Source organism: Atractosteus spatula, chromosome 2 (genome assembly GCF_055471065.1).
Source record: "Atractosteus spatula isolate fAtrSpa1 chromosome 2, fAtrSpa1.hap1, whole genome shotgun sequence".
Lineage (NCBI taxonomy): Eukaryota > Metazoa > Chordata > Actinopteri > Semionotiformes > Lepisosteidae > Atractosteus > Atractosteus spatula.
Window position 1 is genome coordinate 23,727,578 of NC_142707.1, and position 19,318 is coordinate 23,746,895.

General features: G+C 38.2%; 1 protein-coding gene across 1 annotated transcript; it reads right to left on the reverse strand.

Moving 5' to 3' along the window:
* Positions 1 to 2,548: 2,548 nt before the first annotated feature.
* On the reverse strand, positions 2,549 to 19,152 carry kif25 (kinesin family member 25). The gene is made up of 15 exons (XM_088909498.1): positions 19,084 to 19,152; positions 18,773 to 18,838; positions 18,134 to 18,229; positions 16,831 to 16,969; positions 15,461 to 15,564; positions 15,222 to 15,310; positions 12,666 to 12,705; positions 12,420 to 12,487; positions 11,552 to 11,626; positions 10,411 to 10,539; positions 8,744 to 8,902; positions 6,840 to 6,994; positions 4,376 to 4,552; positions 3,443 to 3,598; positions 2,549 to 2,700 (listed from the first exon to the last, which is right to left on the reverse strand). Exons 1-15 carry the CDS (start codon positions 19,150 to 19,152, stop codon positions 2,549 to 2,551), a joined length of 1,674 nt encoding a protein of 557 aa, XP_088765624.1.
* Between the last annotated feature and the right edge of the window lie 166 nt (positions 19,153 to 19,318).

The window sequence follows — 19,318 nt, forward strand, 5'->3', positions numbered from 1 at the left end:
CTTTTGGTGGTATAGTAGTATAAGTTATACAACTGAAAAATACGAGAAACACAACGTGAATAACAGTTGAAGAAGGCTCAACAGCCAAACTTTCCTGGCAGAAAGCAAATTTAATTTCTTATTTACATAAGAACAATCAGAAATGAGAGAAGGCCATTCTGACCATCAAGTCAATTTGATAGTAGCTATTTAATCTAAGGATCTCATTCTACTGTTTCTTGAAGGAAGCCTAGGTATCGTTTTCAACAAAATGGCTGTTGACACTGTTCCATACTCCCACAGCTCTTTGGGTAAAGAGGTGCCTCCTATTTTCAATTTTAAATGCACTTTAGGTATTTTCCACTTCTCTACTTAATGTTTCACTGTTCATTCTGAAGAAGTCCACAAAAGTAGAGGCTTTGTGGATTTTGAATGACTCAGTCAGGTCTTCTGTAAACGTCTTTGTTCAAGACTAAAAAGGTTCAGTTCATTCATTCTGTCACAGTAGAACATTCTCTTCAGCAGCAGAGTGCATCCAGCTGCTCGTCTCTAATCTGATTCCAGAGCAACCATACTGTTTTACAAGGTGGTTATCAAAATTATATACAATATTCTAAATCAGGTCTTACTTTTGCATTGTAAAATGCACATTTACTGTAACATAAAACCCTTGATATACATTCTACATATTCTACTGTACAGCCTACCACAGAATAAAATGGACCTTTTTTATTGCTTGCTATAAACTGTTGTTCATATCAAATTAGTGGTGATGCTTAACAAGCTAAACTGTAATCAACAACAGACAGGATGGAGGTACAGTTCCTTATGTAAATATTAATTGTTTAATTGAAAAGGATAAAGATGATGGTGATAACAATATTTTAGAAGTACGACCAGTCACGAAAAAGCCTTTAAAGCCTCTATACCTTCACTTGTCTGTATTAAAAATCATCTGCCAGGTGTTTCCTAGCCATTAATTTAATCGAAAATCTCTTATATTCTTGAGGCATACAGATCTGGGATATATACAGTACAAGACACACAGCTCCTTTCCTAAATTTGATGAGTCACGTCAGTATCCAGACACCCGATAGGTTTCAACTCTTCAGTGACAAATCCATGTGTGGAAGATACAGTATCTCTAGCTGCAGCAAGCTCCCTTCTCTCATATCCTGCCTTCTGATATTCTCTTCTCATTCCTTGCTACTTTTAACAACTCAATAATAAAGGAAGACCCTTTTAAAGATAATGGAGCACTGTTGAATCTAGGCATCTTCATAAGACCCCTGAGAGAACCATAAGATTAACAATGTTTAGGTCAATTAAACTCAGATAATGCTTGTGTGGCATACCTGTACATTTCCTCAAACAAATATCCAACAACATGCTGGCCATGAAAAAACAATACTAAAAACTGTTTAGTGAAACCAAAACAACAAAAAAAAAAGATTGCGTATCTAGAATTTATTTACTAGCTTCATAAAACATGTATTTAATGAAAAAAAAGAAAAATCATTCTGTGAAGCATAATAAGCAGCAAGCTGTGCAAAGTGGTACATCCAGGAGTGAGAGGATAGTGTTAAATGATTTTTAACTGATTAGAAACTGGACAGGACACTACTATTCTGAAAGTTTCCTGTGCTACCTATTTTTCTTAAGAAATGCAAATGGAAGACAAAGGTTCTATCAATTCAATTAAATTCAATTTCTAATGGTTTTATTTTAGTACACTGCCATTTCACATTAGGATTAAACATCGGGGTGTTAAACAGCAAATACAGTAAAACAGTTTGAGGCCCATTATTTGACACTTTTGCAGACTTTAAAAATATAGTTCTATAACTATTCATAAAAACTATTTTTTTTAAAAAAGCCAGACTCATCTAGTTTCTACTGCTGAGTTCTAGTTAATTCTCTTGATCACATTTAATAAAATTAAGTACTGTATAAAGTTTAAAAAAACAAATTTACAGCCCTAAATTGTGAAGGGGCAGGATCTCTAATGAGATGACCCAAAAGAAATAACAGTTCATATACTTTATTTCTAGCAACTGAAAATCTACTGAGGAGAATGATTTATTCTAAACTATGCTGAAGATATTATGTACAGTATTTTCAATGGAACTCTAAATATCATTACCAGATGCCTCAGCAGATATAAGATTTGAAATTCCCTGTGTGTACTTTTCACTATGGACTTTATTTCATATGCATATACAGTACTGTACGATTGTCTCTTTGGAGCTTCTGCAAAAAGGGATCTTAACAAGAGCCATGTTAGGTTACATTCTACAGTCTGAAGTTCTTTCAGTCTCCTGGAACAGTCAGGGGCCTGAGGTGATGTCATCTGACTGGGGGTACAATCCATTGACAAATTCAAATGAGAAGCTTCCATATTTTTGGAACATTTTAAGTCACTGAAGATGAAAAAGTTCACAGAATCTGAAATGTTCTGAGGGCACAGAAACACAAAGAACCTGAAGAGCACAGTTCTCACAGTGAGAACCCTGAGAATGCGTCAACCGCCAATTAAATAAATTACTCAGGTAACAATAGGAGCCTGAAACTATTTTTGTCTTGTGGCCCCGCTCTTTTTCCGTGCGGCTTCTTTCTGAACTTGCCGTGCCCGAGTTCCAAATCCTAGAGACTGCAGAGACTCGGTGAGGAACCTTTGGGATGGAGAAACGCAGATCATCACCAGCAGCTTTGCTTCCCCTCCTGTGGAAATGAAAACAAGTGAACAGTCTCGGGCCTTTTCCTAGTGTTCCTCTGTGCTGCGTCTGAGTCAGAAAAGCACTTCAAATTTCATAAACGCCAAGAATGTGTCTTATGAAATCCTCCTGCCATCCTGCATGCCATTTTGATATTCTGTAAGGTACAGGATAAATTAAATGAATGATTCTATTCAAACAACCACATATAGAAGCCATGTTACTTAAGACGACTAGATTAATGGCTTTCATGTCTTGCCAGGCTAGAACAAGCAGCAGGTGTCATATTGCTTTTTCCGGTTATCCTTTCTTATCTTTAAAGCGCTTGACATCTTCCACTGTGCAAAACGATTTTGCTTCTCATTCCTGACTAAACCACACTGACACCCTCTCTTTCCTATAAAACAGTGACAGTAAATTATTTCATTTTTTATGTGTGTGACATAAATTGTATTCTTGAATAATTATAGGTTATAATTATAACACTGAAATGATCAATTGAAGGCAATTTCATAAAGCTCCATGGAACTGTCTACAAATCCATATGTACTAAAAAGCGATGGTAGACAACCCTTGTTCTAGATACTGCAGGCCTACAATATTCATATCTTTTCACATCACCTCCTATTCAATATCTTAGCTCATCACTTTTTTAATGTCTAATTAAGAATTCAAAGAGCATGGAAACCACAAGGCCCATTAGCTCCAGTGTAACAGCGCTATCCAGCATTATTCTCAAGAGCATTTACCAATGGAATCCTGCAGGAGGTGGGTGAGTCTGCTGTTTCGATAAGGAATATGAGGCCTGTGCTCTGAAAGGGCTCCCAGCACATCTGACAAAGCTGACAGACTGCGGTTGATAAAAGATGTTTCTCTCAGAGCTGCTCCAGTAACTCCAGACATTCCTGTAAAACAGACATTGCTTCATTATTATTTCACCAGCACATGCCTCAGGGACTAACCCAGGCCCCTAGTGTCATTATACTGTAGGTCTAAATGGAAGCTTTAGAAACACAACAAATACAAGTCTTGGGCACTGTGTTCAAAGCTTCAGAATACAGTTGTAAAACAACATCCTTCCTAACTATAACCCCAATTATAATCCGAGAAGTTATAGTCCATATCACCTGGAATGCCTTAAACTACCTCAAGTGAAAAGCTCAATAGTAACTTAAAATTAGGTACTGTACAGCCAGGCCATCAAAGGTTTTGAAGCACAACTTACCTCTCCAAATGGAACTAGTTACAATTGAATTACTTGGTTCAAGGTATTTTGGTGGGATTGAAATGGACGTTCAAGGTGAACCAAAAAATTAACTTCAAACTGAAATAAAAAAATCAGTTCATTTAGCCTTTTATTTTTTGAGCTCTAAAATGTATCTCACTGCTCTTCTCTGAACTGATTCCAAGCAGCAGCATATTTTTTGTAGCAATGCTTTACACTATTTTTAACATAATATCCTTGATATAATCTGTATATCCTAACACTCTGTTTGCCTTTTTATTGCTTCTTCACATTGCCTGGAGATTAACCAATTCTTAATTCAAGTAAATATATTATCTTGAATGTCCAGTGCCTGCAAATTGAATACTGTGTCTTAAATACATCTGCAAGAGATGCACAAAAAAAAATTTTTTTATTCCTTCTTTTGGCAGAATATTACATACAGGTACTGGCTCACCCACACACTCGCTGCCTGCAAGGTCCACCAGCTGAAGTCTGGTTCTGACGGGAGACTGTGAGAGGCCTGACCTGGGACAGGGCGCTGGACCCGTGTGATCACCAGTCACTCTGCCACCGGAGCTCCTGTGACACCGCGGGCTCCACCACTCTCGCTGCACGCCCTGGGGCCTGTCAGCTGAACAACAGGCCAGAGCTTGTAACAGGTAACATTCTTCAATCATTTGGAACCATCAATTATTTTTCCCTTTTGCACAGGGTCAGAGTAAACTATGTGGGGCCCTGTGGAATGTTGTTACACCCTGCAAAAAATGGACTATGATTAACATTACTTGGTGACATGCATCTTATGCATTTTAGTTGGCTAATTACAGAACTACTTAACTACTTCTTTTATGTAAAACACATAGAGGTGTGGGTGGCATGGTAGATCAGTGGTTAGAATTGTTTCAGCGCTGAGGCCCTCTGTTCAATTTCTGGGGTGCTATCCGCATGGAGTTTGTACAGTAAGTTCTCCGCTTGCTTGCGTGGGTTTCCTCAGGGTGCTCCAATTTTCTGTTTAAATGGCTTCTGGGAAAATTGGCCCCGGTGCGAGTGTGTGCCTGTCTGTGTCTGCCCTGTGAGGTACTGGCATCCCATGCAGGGTGTATCTTGCCTTGCGCCTGTTGCTTGCCAGGATAGGCTCTGGTTCCCCCGCACCCCTGTACTGGATGATGCAGTTAGAAAATAGATGATGGGTAGATGTAACGTAACATGTTGCATTTCTTCTTTCTACTTTTTTTGCATGGAAACTTTACTCTTATTCCTCAGTAACATTAAACATCCATTCAGTCTGTGCAGTCATTGAACAATTTTACTTTGCTTCATTTTGGAGAATAATGCCTTTGCTTCAGCACTCAGAATTGGCAAAATAAGATAAAGACGTAGCACAAAATCCACGTTTGAAAAAGTTGCATATTTACTTTCATTCCTTGTTCAGAAGCAGGAACTGTTCAAACTCTTCTGGAACAGTAGCTGTGAAATCAGATGGGTAGCTCAGAATCAAAGCTATTGCTGCTGAACAAATCTCTGTTTGGGACCTGTTGTCAGAGCTAGGGAGGAAAAGCACTTCTGCATGCCTGAAGATGACTTTTAAGGTACCTAATCCAAAATTATCAATGATGTAATTAAGTGATGCATTTTTCCAGTCCTCTCAGATCTGTATTCTTGGTATTATTTCTGTTTTTGCCTTGGTCAAAGAAGCATCTATGTGTAGGAGGCATGCACTACAGTTGCTACTTTTGTGTTGGTGTGTGTTTTCAACTGATTCCTCAGCAAGTCTACAAGCTTGGTTGCACTGTTCATCTGCACTTTTAGAACTTGTTAAATAAATTCCAGAAAGATACTATAGCTCTGCCATGAATACATTTTCCAGGAGATCCATTTCTTTATTTAGCAATTTCATTTCCTTAAGTAATTTTCTTTTGGTGCAACCACATACTGCATGTATTTTTGACAACTATGCATTTTAAGATGACATAGTGCTGACTGTACCAGTTAAGCTACAGCAGCCTCACTGGGCCACCTGAAAGGCTGCTTCACTGAAAGCAGCTTTCTCTCTCCCAGTGACGGGATCCTGTGCAAGTGCACCAAGTACACATTAGTTAAACTGGGCCTGATTAGGAACTGGCAACTTCTAATCAAACTGGCAAATTCTGGCAAATTAAACCTGCACGTCCTAGACAATAACCAGGACTGTGTACTGATCTGATTGTGTTAGCAACTGTCTGGCGGGAACAAAGGTAAGTTTAAAAATCATCTTGCAGTGATTATCTTATTAACACATCTTCAGCCAGCATTTTATCTTAAGTAGTGTGCTGTGCAATGTGTTCCAAAATATGCATCCTGGATTTTAACGCAGAAATAGCTTCAATACTCCCAACTTTGTAGACTGTATACATAAAACACACACTACCATGCTCATTTTATTCCTGATTTCCCTTATTAGAAAGCTGTGAGACATCATGATTGTAAAGAGTCACACAAACCTTTGAAGATGCCCATTTCAGAGTCATTTGGTGCAGTTAACATTTTTGTTTGATTTTGTTTCACCATATTTTCTTTTCTTAAAAAATAACTGGAATCTTAATGTGATGTGCACGTCATGAATAGGGGCCAATGTGGTCTAAATGTCACACCAGGTGATGAGGCTATAAATTTAAGCCATACTCTGTGCAAATTCCACACACATATGGCTTACAAAACTGAGAATAACAAGTACAAATGCTGTTAAAAGTTAATTCTTGAAAAATTAAAGTCTGACTGAAGATCCTTAACAATCGTGGAGCATTAGCTGGTGCAGCCGATGTAGCCTCACAGAACCCCAACCAAAAACACATACCCGGGCTGCCATGACAGTTTCTCATCCCTTGGTCCTTAACAAACCGTAAAGAAATTGTTGTACGAAGCTGTGTAGATGCTCTTACCTGGTGCCAGAGCAGCGGGACTCTTCAGCGTGACGGTCAGCGTGACCACCAGGTGAGAGCGGGAGGAGTCTGCGTGCACCAGCGTGGAGTTCTGGGCCCGGAGCCGCAGGACATGGCTGATCAGGCGCAAGATCTCTGCAGCGCTCTGCACCGGTCTGCATCATAGACAAGACGCACACTGAAATCCCATGTGTTTAATTACACTGCTGATTGTGTAGTTGCAAATCTGTATCAATCTCTTTCCTTCAAGTCCCGTCCATAAAAACTCCAGGGCTGTAAGATATGAGATGCTACATTCTCTAGCATTTTGGTTTCTCTAATAACTCTAATAAGTAATAATCATTTTAACAAAAACAATTTGGAATGAAGGGTCAAAACAGTTTTGAATAATTTCCCTGCCTCATATGCATATGGGAACTAGCTCAATAGAATGAGTGCTTTGAATGACATTATGTATTGGATACATTACTAATGTAAGTATGAAAGATTTTCCCTTTTGGCCTATGACAATTTGTAAGGGCCATGCAAAACCTTGACGTAAAAGAAATTAAAACAGTTGTGAAACAAGTGAAAACAAACTACAGGCATGCAACAGCTTTCAGCCTAGTTTTTCTTAAAACAAGAGCACAGATGATTTAGTGTGGCAGGGTAAACAGGAATCCTAACCAGAGGGATTCACAACAGTCTCCTTTTAACCCCCACACACACTTCTGACTTTTTCCTATTTTCCTACTTTTTGCTTTTAAAGATTCAAAATCCACTTTCTTGCTCCATAGAAATACTTATCATGCCCAAGCTTTGTAACATTAGCAGTTAACACAACACAAACTTCAAACAAGACCTGCAGATTCTCTCATTCCACAAACATTTAACAGCTTCAAAAACATCTACAGTAACAACCGGGATCACTAGAATCTTAACCGTCTCTGATCAGGTAAGTCATTTCACTGACAATTTAGTATGTCAATCAATATGTCACAGTGATCCTGTCAGAAGTCAATTTTAGATTTTCATAAGAGTCCAGAATGGAATTAACAGATTAAAATATACTCATGGAAAAAAGAAACACAACATTTTCTGGAAAGAGAATACTATCGTTATAGCACTTTTTTTATGTACTTTCACAAAAAGTTGTCAATTTGTTATAAGCCCTCTGACCAACAATACAACTTGTGCAGTGAGGCATAACAACTTGCCAATCACATGAAAGCTCGTTAGGTGCACTTTTACCCAACAAGGTCCAGGTGGAACTATGCCTGATCAGGTGACCTTTAAAAAGGCCTTAATTCAAAGCTTAGGTCACTGCAAGAAAAAGGCCACACTTAGTTAGTTTTTTGTACATTCCATAATGGCTCAAATGTCACCAGAAGCAAAGGAGAGGGCCACTGGTATGCTGCTGATCCGGTTGCCCTCGAGTGACCAAACCAGAGCAGGACTGACATCAGACTGGTTTATCTGAGAGATCGTTTCAGATCTGCCATCCATACTGCTGCTGAAACTGCCAGCAGACACAATGCCCGCATCAGTGACAGGACAGTGAGGATCCATGCTGCTGGACTTAGAACAAGGCAAGGCTCAGCAAGTCAGAGGCTGTCTTCTCACACCTCCTAGACGTCACACCTGACTGGCTTGTGCCATGCAGATGGGAGGGCCAAAGTGTGGAGGAGGAGGTGTTGCGTTTCTTTTTTCCATCAGTATACATAGTGAAAACAAACACAACCCACACTGGTAGTCCTGCAGGCATCTAGCCAGGACAGTACATGTGATCATGAAGCAAAACAAGGACCCCCGCAATTCATTTCCCAGATCACGTATACTGGCTGTAGGATTAAGTCACATCTTAAACACTCCAAGGGACCACACTACTCCCATGTTGACATTCCATTTCTTCTACTGGGAGAGACCTGTATGTCAGGCATAGTACGTCACTGGTCCCAGTGCTCGTAGTGATGACATCACACTTGTCACAGTCCTTCGATAAGAGATCGAACACCTCGTTGTTGTACACTTCCACCACTGAGACCTCTACCAAATGGCTGTTTGCAGGCTTCTCTGAAATCAACCTACAAAAAGCAAAAATGGAGAAAAGCACTGAAAGTATGTCCCTTTTTTAAGAGTTCAGGTATGAGAGAGAGTGTATTTATTAGCCCAAAGTTGCAATTTGTTTTACAGCTTTTACAGCAGAAAATAGAACAAAAACACACATACTATACACATAAATATGAACAAGAGAATCATCTGTTGAGAAAGGTTATGGCCATAGATACAGTATAATGAGAATTTAAACCTGCTTGTTTTTAGATTGGGGAATCTGTATCTGTGTTCTGAGGGGTGTACAGTAACTGGAATTTGAAAAACAAAGGGTGGGAAGGGTCCTCTAGGATGGAATATGCTATATTCAGACTGAAAGAAATGGGATATGGCTGAAAGATCAGAACCAATTGTCAAACTGTCAGACTTTTTGTCAGACAGTTGTTGACAATGTGATCAACAACAAATTATATTAAAATGTTTAAGCTATGTTAGGGCTAAACAGAGCTCTCAGTGTCCTTGGCACTGTAGTATTCAAGATGCTGTGAGATGAATGATTTTAAAATATAAGCATATATTTAGCTAAATGAAAATGCAAGTATACTGTATATACATATAACAACTTCAGAGAGTCAAATAAAAGTGAAATAGTTAAATAAAAGTGAGTTTTAAGAATGTGGTTTCCTAGGATTCAGAGCCTCATTTTGGAAAAGCCAAGAAGTCCAAACAGGGCATAAGTAAAACAGTGGTATTATGAATTTGATTTCTGATCCCTTAATAAATGCATAGAGAGCCAGTGAGAGGAATTAAAGTCAGAAGGTATAGACTCACAAATTTCACAAAAGAACTTAGAAGCAAAAGAGAATTTTTTTTTTTATAATTTTTTATGCAGCAACTTAAGAACACATTTTTTATACAGTGCCTATAGAAAGTCTACACCCACCTTGGACTTTTTCACATTTTATTGTGTTACAGCATGGAACCATGATGTATTTAACTGAGAATTGTTGCCACTCATCAACACAAAGTACTCTATAATGTCAAAGTAAAAAAATCCAGACATTTTACTAAATTAATTAAAAATAAAGGCACTGTATATACCTGCAAAAACCGCATTACAATATTCAAGGTTGGAAATGACAAACACATGCATTTGCTTTTCTGCACCTGAGTGGAGAAGGGAATCCTAACAATTATTGATTAAACTAAACTTTTCCCAATAAAACATAAAGCAAAAGAACTTCAAAATCAATTACATTCAATGTAAACAGAACTGTAAACAACAACTGGCCGACAACAACAGATCATTAGTGTGTTTTATTAACCTCTCAGCTTTTCATTTGGTTAGATTAATAAAGATAAAAAATGATTAGATATAAACAGGTAAAACAGGCTTTAATGAATATGAGATATTGTTATGGAGTGTATTAATCCTATACAAGTGTAAAAAAGTGTGTTCAGTATTTTACCATATACTTATGAAAACATGGGAAGACTGAGTCTAGAATCTGGCGCATAGGCCTTCAAGAATGTTGCTTACCTGAACAGCTCCCTGGCCGCTCTGGGAATAATGCCCTCGTGTGGCAGTTCTTCTTCAGACTGGGAGCCAATCATTGTGTATGACTTCCCACTGCCAGTCTGCCCATATGCCATTACGCACACATTGTACCTGTAATGCAGAAGGGTAAGCTCTTGTCACTCCTTCATCCCTCATCATAACACCAACAATCCCTGCAATGAGGAGACTTCAGATTTGAAATATGAACATTCCAGTCCTTTTCTTCTACTGACTGCTCAACCCTGCCTCACAGGACTTTGTGGAGTAGGTGCTCACTGACAAAAGGCCCAATGAAATGTCCTAGCAAAGATATTCTCACATCAAGTCTATAAATTCTTTCAGATATTAGTCCAATCCAAAGAACACTTTTCAAGCGGGAATTATACTGGCTAAATGTCGTTGTACAGAACCTATTGACGTTAGGAAAGGGAATGTTTTATCTGTCCCAAAATCACTGTGGTGCAGAAAGTTTCAGTGGAATATTTATACTGTATACAGTACATACAGTTGCTAAACCAGTGAGCATCAGCAGTGTACTTTGTGATATTGTGATGTTGTGATGAGAGCAGTTTTAAACACTTTGCAAGTGTTAGAAGAAATGTGCTTTCATTATACAAGTAGGAGCTGAGTTCTTTTTTATTAAATAAATTGTACAATTCCAAAAATATGTCATTTGTTTGCAGTACATTTGCAGGTAAAATCTGATTTGTTACGGTTTCTAAAAAAGGTAATATTCTAACTCAACGTTTTTGTCACCTCTATTGTAATACATTTTTAAAAAGTTTATTTACATACAGCTGCTATTATAGTGTGGAGGAAATGTAATTTCTTTACAGGGAAACAAAAACCATCCAGGTACATGCAGTGTATTTTTTAAAAAGAAAATCTGCTTTGAGTGTAATTCAAAGTGATCAATGCCACCCTGCTCATATTTATTTGTGAATAACTGTGTTCAGCACAACACTGTAATATTTCAATTAGGGTAGCTAGAACTGAAATTGATGTAAGCGAAGGGAGAGAAACAAAAAGTGATCACAACTCCGATGAGGCAGATCAGGAAGTGAAACAATAGCGGATTTCCATATTTCTGCTTGACATTCATAGCATGCTGCCTCTCACTCACCCATCCAGGAGGGAGGTGAGCAGAGGGCTGACTTCTCCATACACTGTTTGCTGTGAGTCCTCGGGACCATGCACCCTGCCAAGCACCGGCTCAGGGTCAGACGCAATTACGCAGCAACCCTCTTCAAAACCCAAAAACCCTCTGAATGACATCAGCCCATTCAGCATGATGATTATGTCACAGGTCGTTCAGATCAATTAGTATTTAGAAAAATACACTACTCTTTGACAGCATAACATAACACATCTTTAGAGTATGTAGAGAAAACAGGAGTAGCAGGTCATACGCAGGACCAATGTGAAAATTCTCCATAAATTCGTATTGTGTTTGTGCACTTTTACTATGCATATACCTTGTATTTTGCTTTGTCAAGTACATATGTATCATGGCTTACCATATCATTCTGTACTTCACAAGCACTGCTTTTACTTCAATTTTAGCATTCTGTACTTCAGTTTGCCCTGCTTTTACCATGGCTAGAGAATTATATGTTCAGGTTCCCAGTATAGAAAACTGTAGTTTCCCTGTACAAGATTTTATTCCAATTGTTCCAGTCCACCCAGTGAGATAAGTGGGAGCAATTATTCGTTTGGTGATTACTCATAATGGAACAAAATCCTGTGCTGAGGGAAACTGGTGTCATCTGATCATTTAACAGAAAGAAGGGCAAGCAAACTTTGAAATTAAATACCACTATTCTGTTTATTTTATTTGCCAGCTGATATCAATTTAAAACATGACTATTTTAAATGTACTTTACAAAGCATCAGAATTATATAATGGACACTAAGAGGAAACCTATAATTGTTTTGAAATGAATCTGCAAAATATTTGAATAAACTCAAAAGTTTAAAATCCTAGAACGTACCTCTCAAATTCAAAGACCTTGTTTACTGGTGGACAACCAGGTCTTGTAGATCTAACCAAGACAGTATCCTGAACAATAGAAAAAAACCTGAATTTCCTATAATAAAAATGAATATTCAACAATTAAATTAATTAGTAATTAGTCTTGAAATTCTCAAGTACATGAGAATGTTTAAAGGGGTAGCATTTTGTACTGGCTAGGATGGGAAATTACATTTGATCTTGAAACATTTACTGTAATACTCACATCATTAATGGCATGGATAACTTTCTCTGAGAAAGAGGACCTAAAAACAGGAAACAACATACTGAATGGGCTACTTTTCCCCCAAAATTATTTCTCATTATGCATGCAAACAAATGTCTAAAATACACACTTAGCTGGCATGCATGTCATTCATACATACTGTATTGAAGTGTTACTGCATAACATAGTATCATAGTTTATAAATAATTTTTTGCAAATTATACCTTCAAGCTTTTTCAGGTAGCTCAGTTAAGGCATATGGTTGTAGATAAAAGTCTTTCTGATACGCACATTTTTCATACTCTGCATTCCAAGGAAAATGAACAACCAAAAGCAAATATTTACTTCATGCTGAAAACCTAATCAAGATAGATCCTGCTTTTATAAAGATAAACAGTCTAACCTTCTTATGTATTTTACCAAGTTAAGGATGAATCAGACCACTATAAATCTACATTTATATAAAGGCATTCAATAGCTTTGTGGTTTTAACAGCAACCTAAAACTGTCTAAAACTAGAGACAGTGTTATTTCTAGTTATTTGGTTGCAATAAAACTACAAAACAACAATTTTCATTAATTTATTTTGTATACAACTTAATGTTTTACTAATCATGGCATCAAACTATGAGAGAGTCTCCATATATAAACATGCAAAATAGTTTGCGGTATTCCCGCTGTACGTATTGCGGTTCATGAATGTGTACCATGGTATACCGCAGTACATTTTCCAGTGGCGGTACCTAACCCTATCTAAAACATAATATTATAATGTCTTAAAAAGCTAGTTAAAAACATCTAATGTCAAATTCCAACCACGGCATTATTTCAAATACAAAACAGAGACCAACATACATAAATGATATGGCCAGCAGCCATATCACTCTGTAACTCAGATCGGGCAACGCACTGAAGCTAACCAGGTGTGAGCCTGGTCAATACCTGGATGGGAGACCTCCTGGGAAAAACTAAGGTTTCTGCTGGAAGAGGTGTTAGTGGGGCCAGCAGGGGGCGCTCACCCTGCAGTCCATGTGGGTCCTAATGCCCCAGTATAGTGATGGGGACACTATACTGTAAACAGGCACTGTTCTTCGGATGAGACGTAAAACCGAGGTCCTGATTCTCTGTGGTAATTAAAAATCCCAGGACATTTCTTGAAAAGAGTAGGGGTGTAACCCTGGCATCCTGGCCAAAATTTCCCATTGGCCCTTACCAATCATGGCCTCCTAATAATCCCCCATCTATGAATTGGCTCAAATACTCTGCTCTCCTCCCCACTGATAGCTGATGTGTGGTGAGCATTCTGGTGCACTATGGCTACCATCGTGGATGGTGCACATTGATGGTGGTGGAGGGGAGTCCCCAATACCTGTAAAGCACTTTGAGTGGAGTGTCCAGAAAAGCGCTATATAAGTGTAAGCAATTATTCTAATTATGATAAATTTTGCATTAAAAGTAGAAAGCCTTTCTTAACATAAGGATGAGTGTGTGTCTGAAATAAAATATGTAGCCATGTTACTGAAACTAACTATCAGGGATCCTTCAAACACATACAGTAAACAAATGAAATACTGGGCTCAGATATTGTATCACCAAGGGGCAGCACAGTGGCATGGCAGTTAACACCACTGTATCACTGCTCCAAGATCTAATTTTAAGAGTCAGGCTTGGATTGCTCATTTATGTAAAATCTGCGTGTTCTCTCTGCATTTGTGTGAGGTTAGGTTTGATTGGCTGCTCTTAACTGTTCTTTTCCAGAACTGATATCATCCTTGGAGAATGTTTTCCCACTAATGTATGTGGGATTATAAAGGAATAGTATGTAATGGGCACAATGAACTGTATGGACTACTCTCATTTATGGCTTTATTGATGATCTGAAGTAACTATTCTGAAATTTTAAAGAATTCCACAGTATAAAATATTCCTTGAAGTGTCTTTTAAAAAGACAATTAAAATGTGATATGAGACACATAAATCAGTGGAAAATGGATGACTAGTTTAAACAGATTCTGCTTGAAACACTGAACAAATGAACTGAAGAGTAAATAAGTAAATAAGAAAATCAAAAGCTAAAAACCCTATATTAAACCAATTAGGAAAATCATAAGGAAAAATAAAGCACTTTATAAAATAATTATAAACTATAACATTATCCACTAAAAGAAGACATACAATGGTTTGAAACAGAGAGCATAGATAAGGCATGAATTCTCAGTTTGGGGTCATTAGTGGTGTACCACAGGTGTCTGTTCTAGAACAACTGCTCTTTTTAATTCATATCAATGATCTAGGTTTTGGTATATTTAGTAAAAATCAAATTTGCAGTTGATATCAAATTAGGATTAACAAACAGTGTAGACGCAGCAAGTGCTCTATCTCTATTTAAAAAGCTAAATACTTAGAATATATATAACATAGTATACTTGCAATTATAGGTATGCAATTATTGTGCACAAACAGAAAATACAGTTTAAAATGTAAAATGCTGCACCTGTTTAAAACATTAAAAATAATTCTGAAGCCTATTTTAAAAATTTTAAAGAGTCATGGTACTTAGGCACTGGATCTGTATCACTGAGTCCCCTGTCAAGAGGCAAGAGTGGACGCACACGACAGTGTACTCTGATGTTCCCTCGCAGCTCCTGATTAGAAAAAAAAATAATAAAGTATTTGTTAAAAGCAAGCAAGAGAGTGCCAAGCCTGTAAACTATTACATCTTTAATCTCTACTCAGATGTACTGCTTACCATAGCAGCACTACGATCATGACCTAAGACAGAAATATGCCCTTACAACTAGAGTGTTATGAAGAAATCTTCTTCTCTGCCTCTCCATCCTGTACCTTTCCTTCTCTTCCTGTAGTGATCTTTCCAGATCAAGAACTTGAGCCTGGAGTTCTGCAAGCAGAAATGGCTCCTTGCATTAAAAAGAAACAACACCCATCCAAAAGCAACAACACTGAACTGCCTGATTTTCTCTTAATATTGAACCTTCTTTGATCATAGAGTAAAGGTAAAAAGAAATGTTGTTGATCTATTACTATTACTCAAGATTCCTGTATGGGATGATTTCTTGTTAGAATGACATTAATCACATCAACATCTATTCCAGTACAAGTAGTTTCATTAAACCACTTAAATCACAGCTGAAGAGCTGAAGTCAATTAATTAGAATTAGAATTAATTAATTAGAATTAAAAGCCTAACCAATGTTCTATTCCTACACTACCTCACTGACTTTTCTCTATTTTCATAACTTGACTGTGGCAGTTCCAACATAAAAGCTGCTTGTATCACAACCTGTGTACTCTACAACACAACTTACAAAAAGAGGACACATACTGCAGAATAGACTTTCCAGGTACAGTAAGTCTCATGCTTGAGCCATCATTGCTCAAAAGGTGGCAATTTTAAACCACAGTGCTCAGCTTGAGGGACATTGGCTGTCTTTGAAGTATTTCTTCTAGTTTTCTCTGAACACTTCCTTGCCAAGTTTTTACAAGGCTCTTTTCATATCAGCTGTATTTGTACCACAACTTTTCTCTACATATTATGGGAATGTTAAGGAAACAACTTGCAGCACATTTATTGCAATACGGTAGTCCAAGAGTGAGGTAGACACATGTTAATCATTTTTTAATATTTTTTCATAGCTTATTGTTACCATTTTAAAAAAAGAATACACATTTTACTACTCACAACACCTTTGCCATGGAACTACCACAAAAATGGTTTCCAGATACAGAACAGTCTTAGGGTCAGAAAAGCTGCTTGTCTCGGCAACAGGTTTAGCCCAATAGACACAATACTGTCAGCTTGGGCCTCGTCTATGTCATCGTCCGACTGTGACAGGAATTCCCCAGGGGCAGGCATACAATATTATTGCACTTAACAGCCCCACCACTCTTCCAGTTACTGGATGCTGGTGGGCACTCCAGCATTAGAAGTCTGAATAAGAAGATCAAAGCTCTAAGAGGTATTTTCACTGGAGATCTCACTCCCCCCCCAGTAAGAGGACCGTTTTAGCAGGTAAAGCCAAATTTATTGATAATTCCAAATTAGGAAGGGTAATATAAAAAAATCAAGAACTGAAGATTTCACATTAAACGGGATAGTTGAGGACTGTGCTGTGTGTATAAAGATTCTGTGATCTCAGAGACTTACTGTGAACATCATTACTGTGGCCCTGAATCCTCTCGCTGGCTCTGTTGACTTGATCAAGGAAACATCTGCTCTGCTGTTCAAGTTCGGCAGAGAAACCAACATAGGTACTATACAGGTCTCTGAGACTCTTTTTTAAGGCCTGAGAGAATTAAAAATAAGAAAACAAAGAGGAACATTTCTGCAAATTTCTGCACATTTAAAGTTGTATTTTCTCTCACACAGCGGACAATTTTCCCAGAATCCAATTAACCTACCAGTATGTCCTGAGATTGTGGGAGGAAACTAGAACACCCAGGGGAAACCTATGCCAACATAGGAAGAGCATACAAACTCCAGACAGACAGCACCCCAGATCCAGAATTGAACCCAGGGACCCGGCACTGTTAGGCAGCAAAGTTAACCACTGCAATACCATGCCACCCATATTTGTCTCCAGTTTTTTGGAAATTACAGCACAGAGGGAAGAGTTTTATCTAGTAACCAGCAGCCATATCACCCTGCAACCCACAACTGGCAACCCACTGAAACTAAGCAGGTATGAGCCTGTTCAGTACCTGAATGGGAGACCTCCTGGGAAAAACTAAGGTAGCTGATGGAAGAGGTGTTAGTGGGGCCAGCAGGGGGCGCTCACCCTGCGGTCTATGTGGGTCCTGATGCCCCAGTATAGTGATGGGGACACTATACTGTAAAAAGGCACTGTCCTTCTGATGAGACATAAAACCAAGGTCCTAACTCTTTGTGGTCACTAAAAATCTCAGGGCATTTCTCGAAAAGAGTAGGGGTGTTACCCTAGTGTCCTGGCCAAATTTCCCATTGGCCCTTACCAGTCATGGCCTCCTAATAATCCCCATCTATGAACTGGCTTCATTATTCTGTTCTCCTCCCCACTAATAGCTGCTGTGTGGTGAGCGTTCTGGCACACTTTCCTGGTGGGTGCTGCACATTGGTGGTGGTGGAGGGGAGTCCCCATTATCTGTAAAGTGCTTTGAGTGGAGTGTCCAGAAAAGCGCTATATAAGTGTAATTATTATTATTACTGGTCCATCAACAAATCCTAAATTAGAAAACTGTAGCCTCGTATCTCAGCACTGATCAGAGGCAGCCTTCCCTGCCTTTTGATATCTAAAGAGATTAGCTGGAAAGTGGTAATGCTACTGTCAAAATGTGAAAGATTTCATTTTTTGTGTTCTGAACAATATTTTTATTAGGGTTATTGGTGCTGTCAGATGTACAAAGCAGAAGATACAGGAATCCTTCGGTAAGCTTTTTTCCACCCCAAAAAATAACATTTAAATTTTTCCTACCTGAACTTCAATGAAGATCTTCTCTAGAAAAGTTTGTGTGTTTTGGTAGAGAATTTGTTCCTGGCGAACATTGTCTCTTCTAAATTTACCATAGCACTAGGAACAGATGTAAAATATTTTGAAAAATATGAATATTAAATAGCATACAGTATGGGCCATATGAAAACTTTGAAGACAAAATGTTATATCATACATTCAGATTAACACCATGACAATGGATCACATAGACGTAAAGAAATGCAGTTAAGAGTAGCAAATACTTTATCAACACTAAAATGAATTTAGCATACTTCTGAAACCGACAAGCAGCTACAGAAATTTTCAGATCAAAGATCTAACTAGACCACAGATTTCTTATTTGAGCGTTGCTGGCAAGCTATACTGTACATATTACTGCTGATAATAACACTCGGATGTGTACTCAATACAACAGCTCGTTTATCCCAAGACAGTACTGTACGTGTGCTTACCAGCCATCTGTTGTTATGCTACAACAGACTCTGTAAAGGTTGGCTGATACTAGGGTCAAATATGGTTTATATTTCATAGTACGTGTAAATCACATCTCGATTACACTACAATTACTATAGAGTACACGGTAAGAACCGCACATGCTATATACTGCTGAATAATTCGTACTTCAGCTAGCTTCAGGTGAAGCAGCGCCTTTTCGGTCTCCAGCTCTACAATTCTTTCTTCTTTACTCTGCAAGAGTGAAAAGAAAACGGCGAAGGAAAAATTATATATCACCCCTTTCATACATAATACTACAAGGAGTCGTTATTCGTTGTGTGCTTAACACAAAAAGCGCGGATACTCTTTAAAATAAAAAGCCGCTGTGTTTCACTCACAATAGAGAATAAGCACAGGCTTTTCACACTAAAGTATATTTGGTAGGAAACCCCTCCGAACGGTTGATTTTTTTGGTGAACTCGGAACATCTAACCTACCCGAAGTTTATGCTCCAGCAAGGAAACGCGATGAGCTAAAACCCGATCTGGATTTATATACAGCGGCATTTTGATTAATTAAAAATACACTATACAATACAAAATCATCTGCTCATGATAATCTGCTTTAACTCTGGTGTTTATCTGGTGTTGGGTTTCCAGCAACATATGATCCTATTGGTTCCGTCTGTTTTTCACTGACGCTCTGTCCACATGGGCTCCAGAAGTGTGACTG

Coding starts and splice junctions, on each gene's coding strand:
- kif25 (XM_088909498.1), bottom strand. CDS start 19,152: ATGCCGCTGTATATAAATCCAGATCGGGTTTTAGCTCATCGCGTTTCC. Junction 12,488..12,665: donor TTATCCATGCCATTAATGAT/GTGAGTATTACA, acceptor TCTATTGTTCAG/GATACTGTCTTGGTTAGATC. Junction 4,553..6,839: donor TCCCGCTGCTCTGGCACCAG/GTAAGAGCATCT, acceptor CCTGTTGTTCAG/CTGACAGGCCCCAGGGCGTG.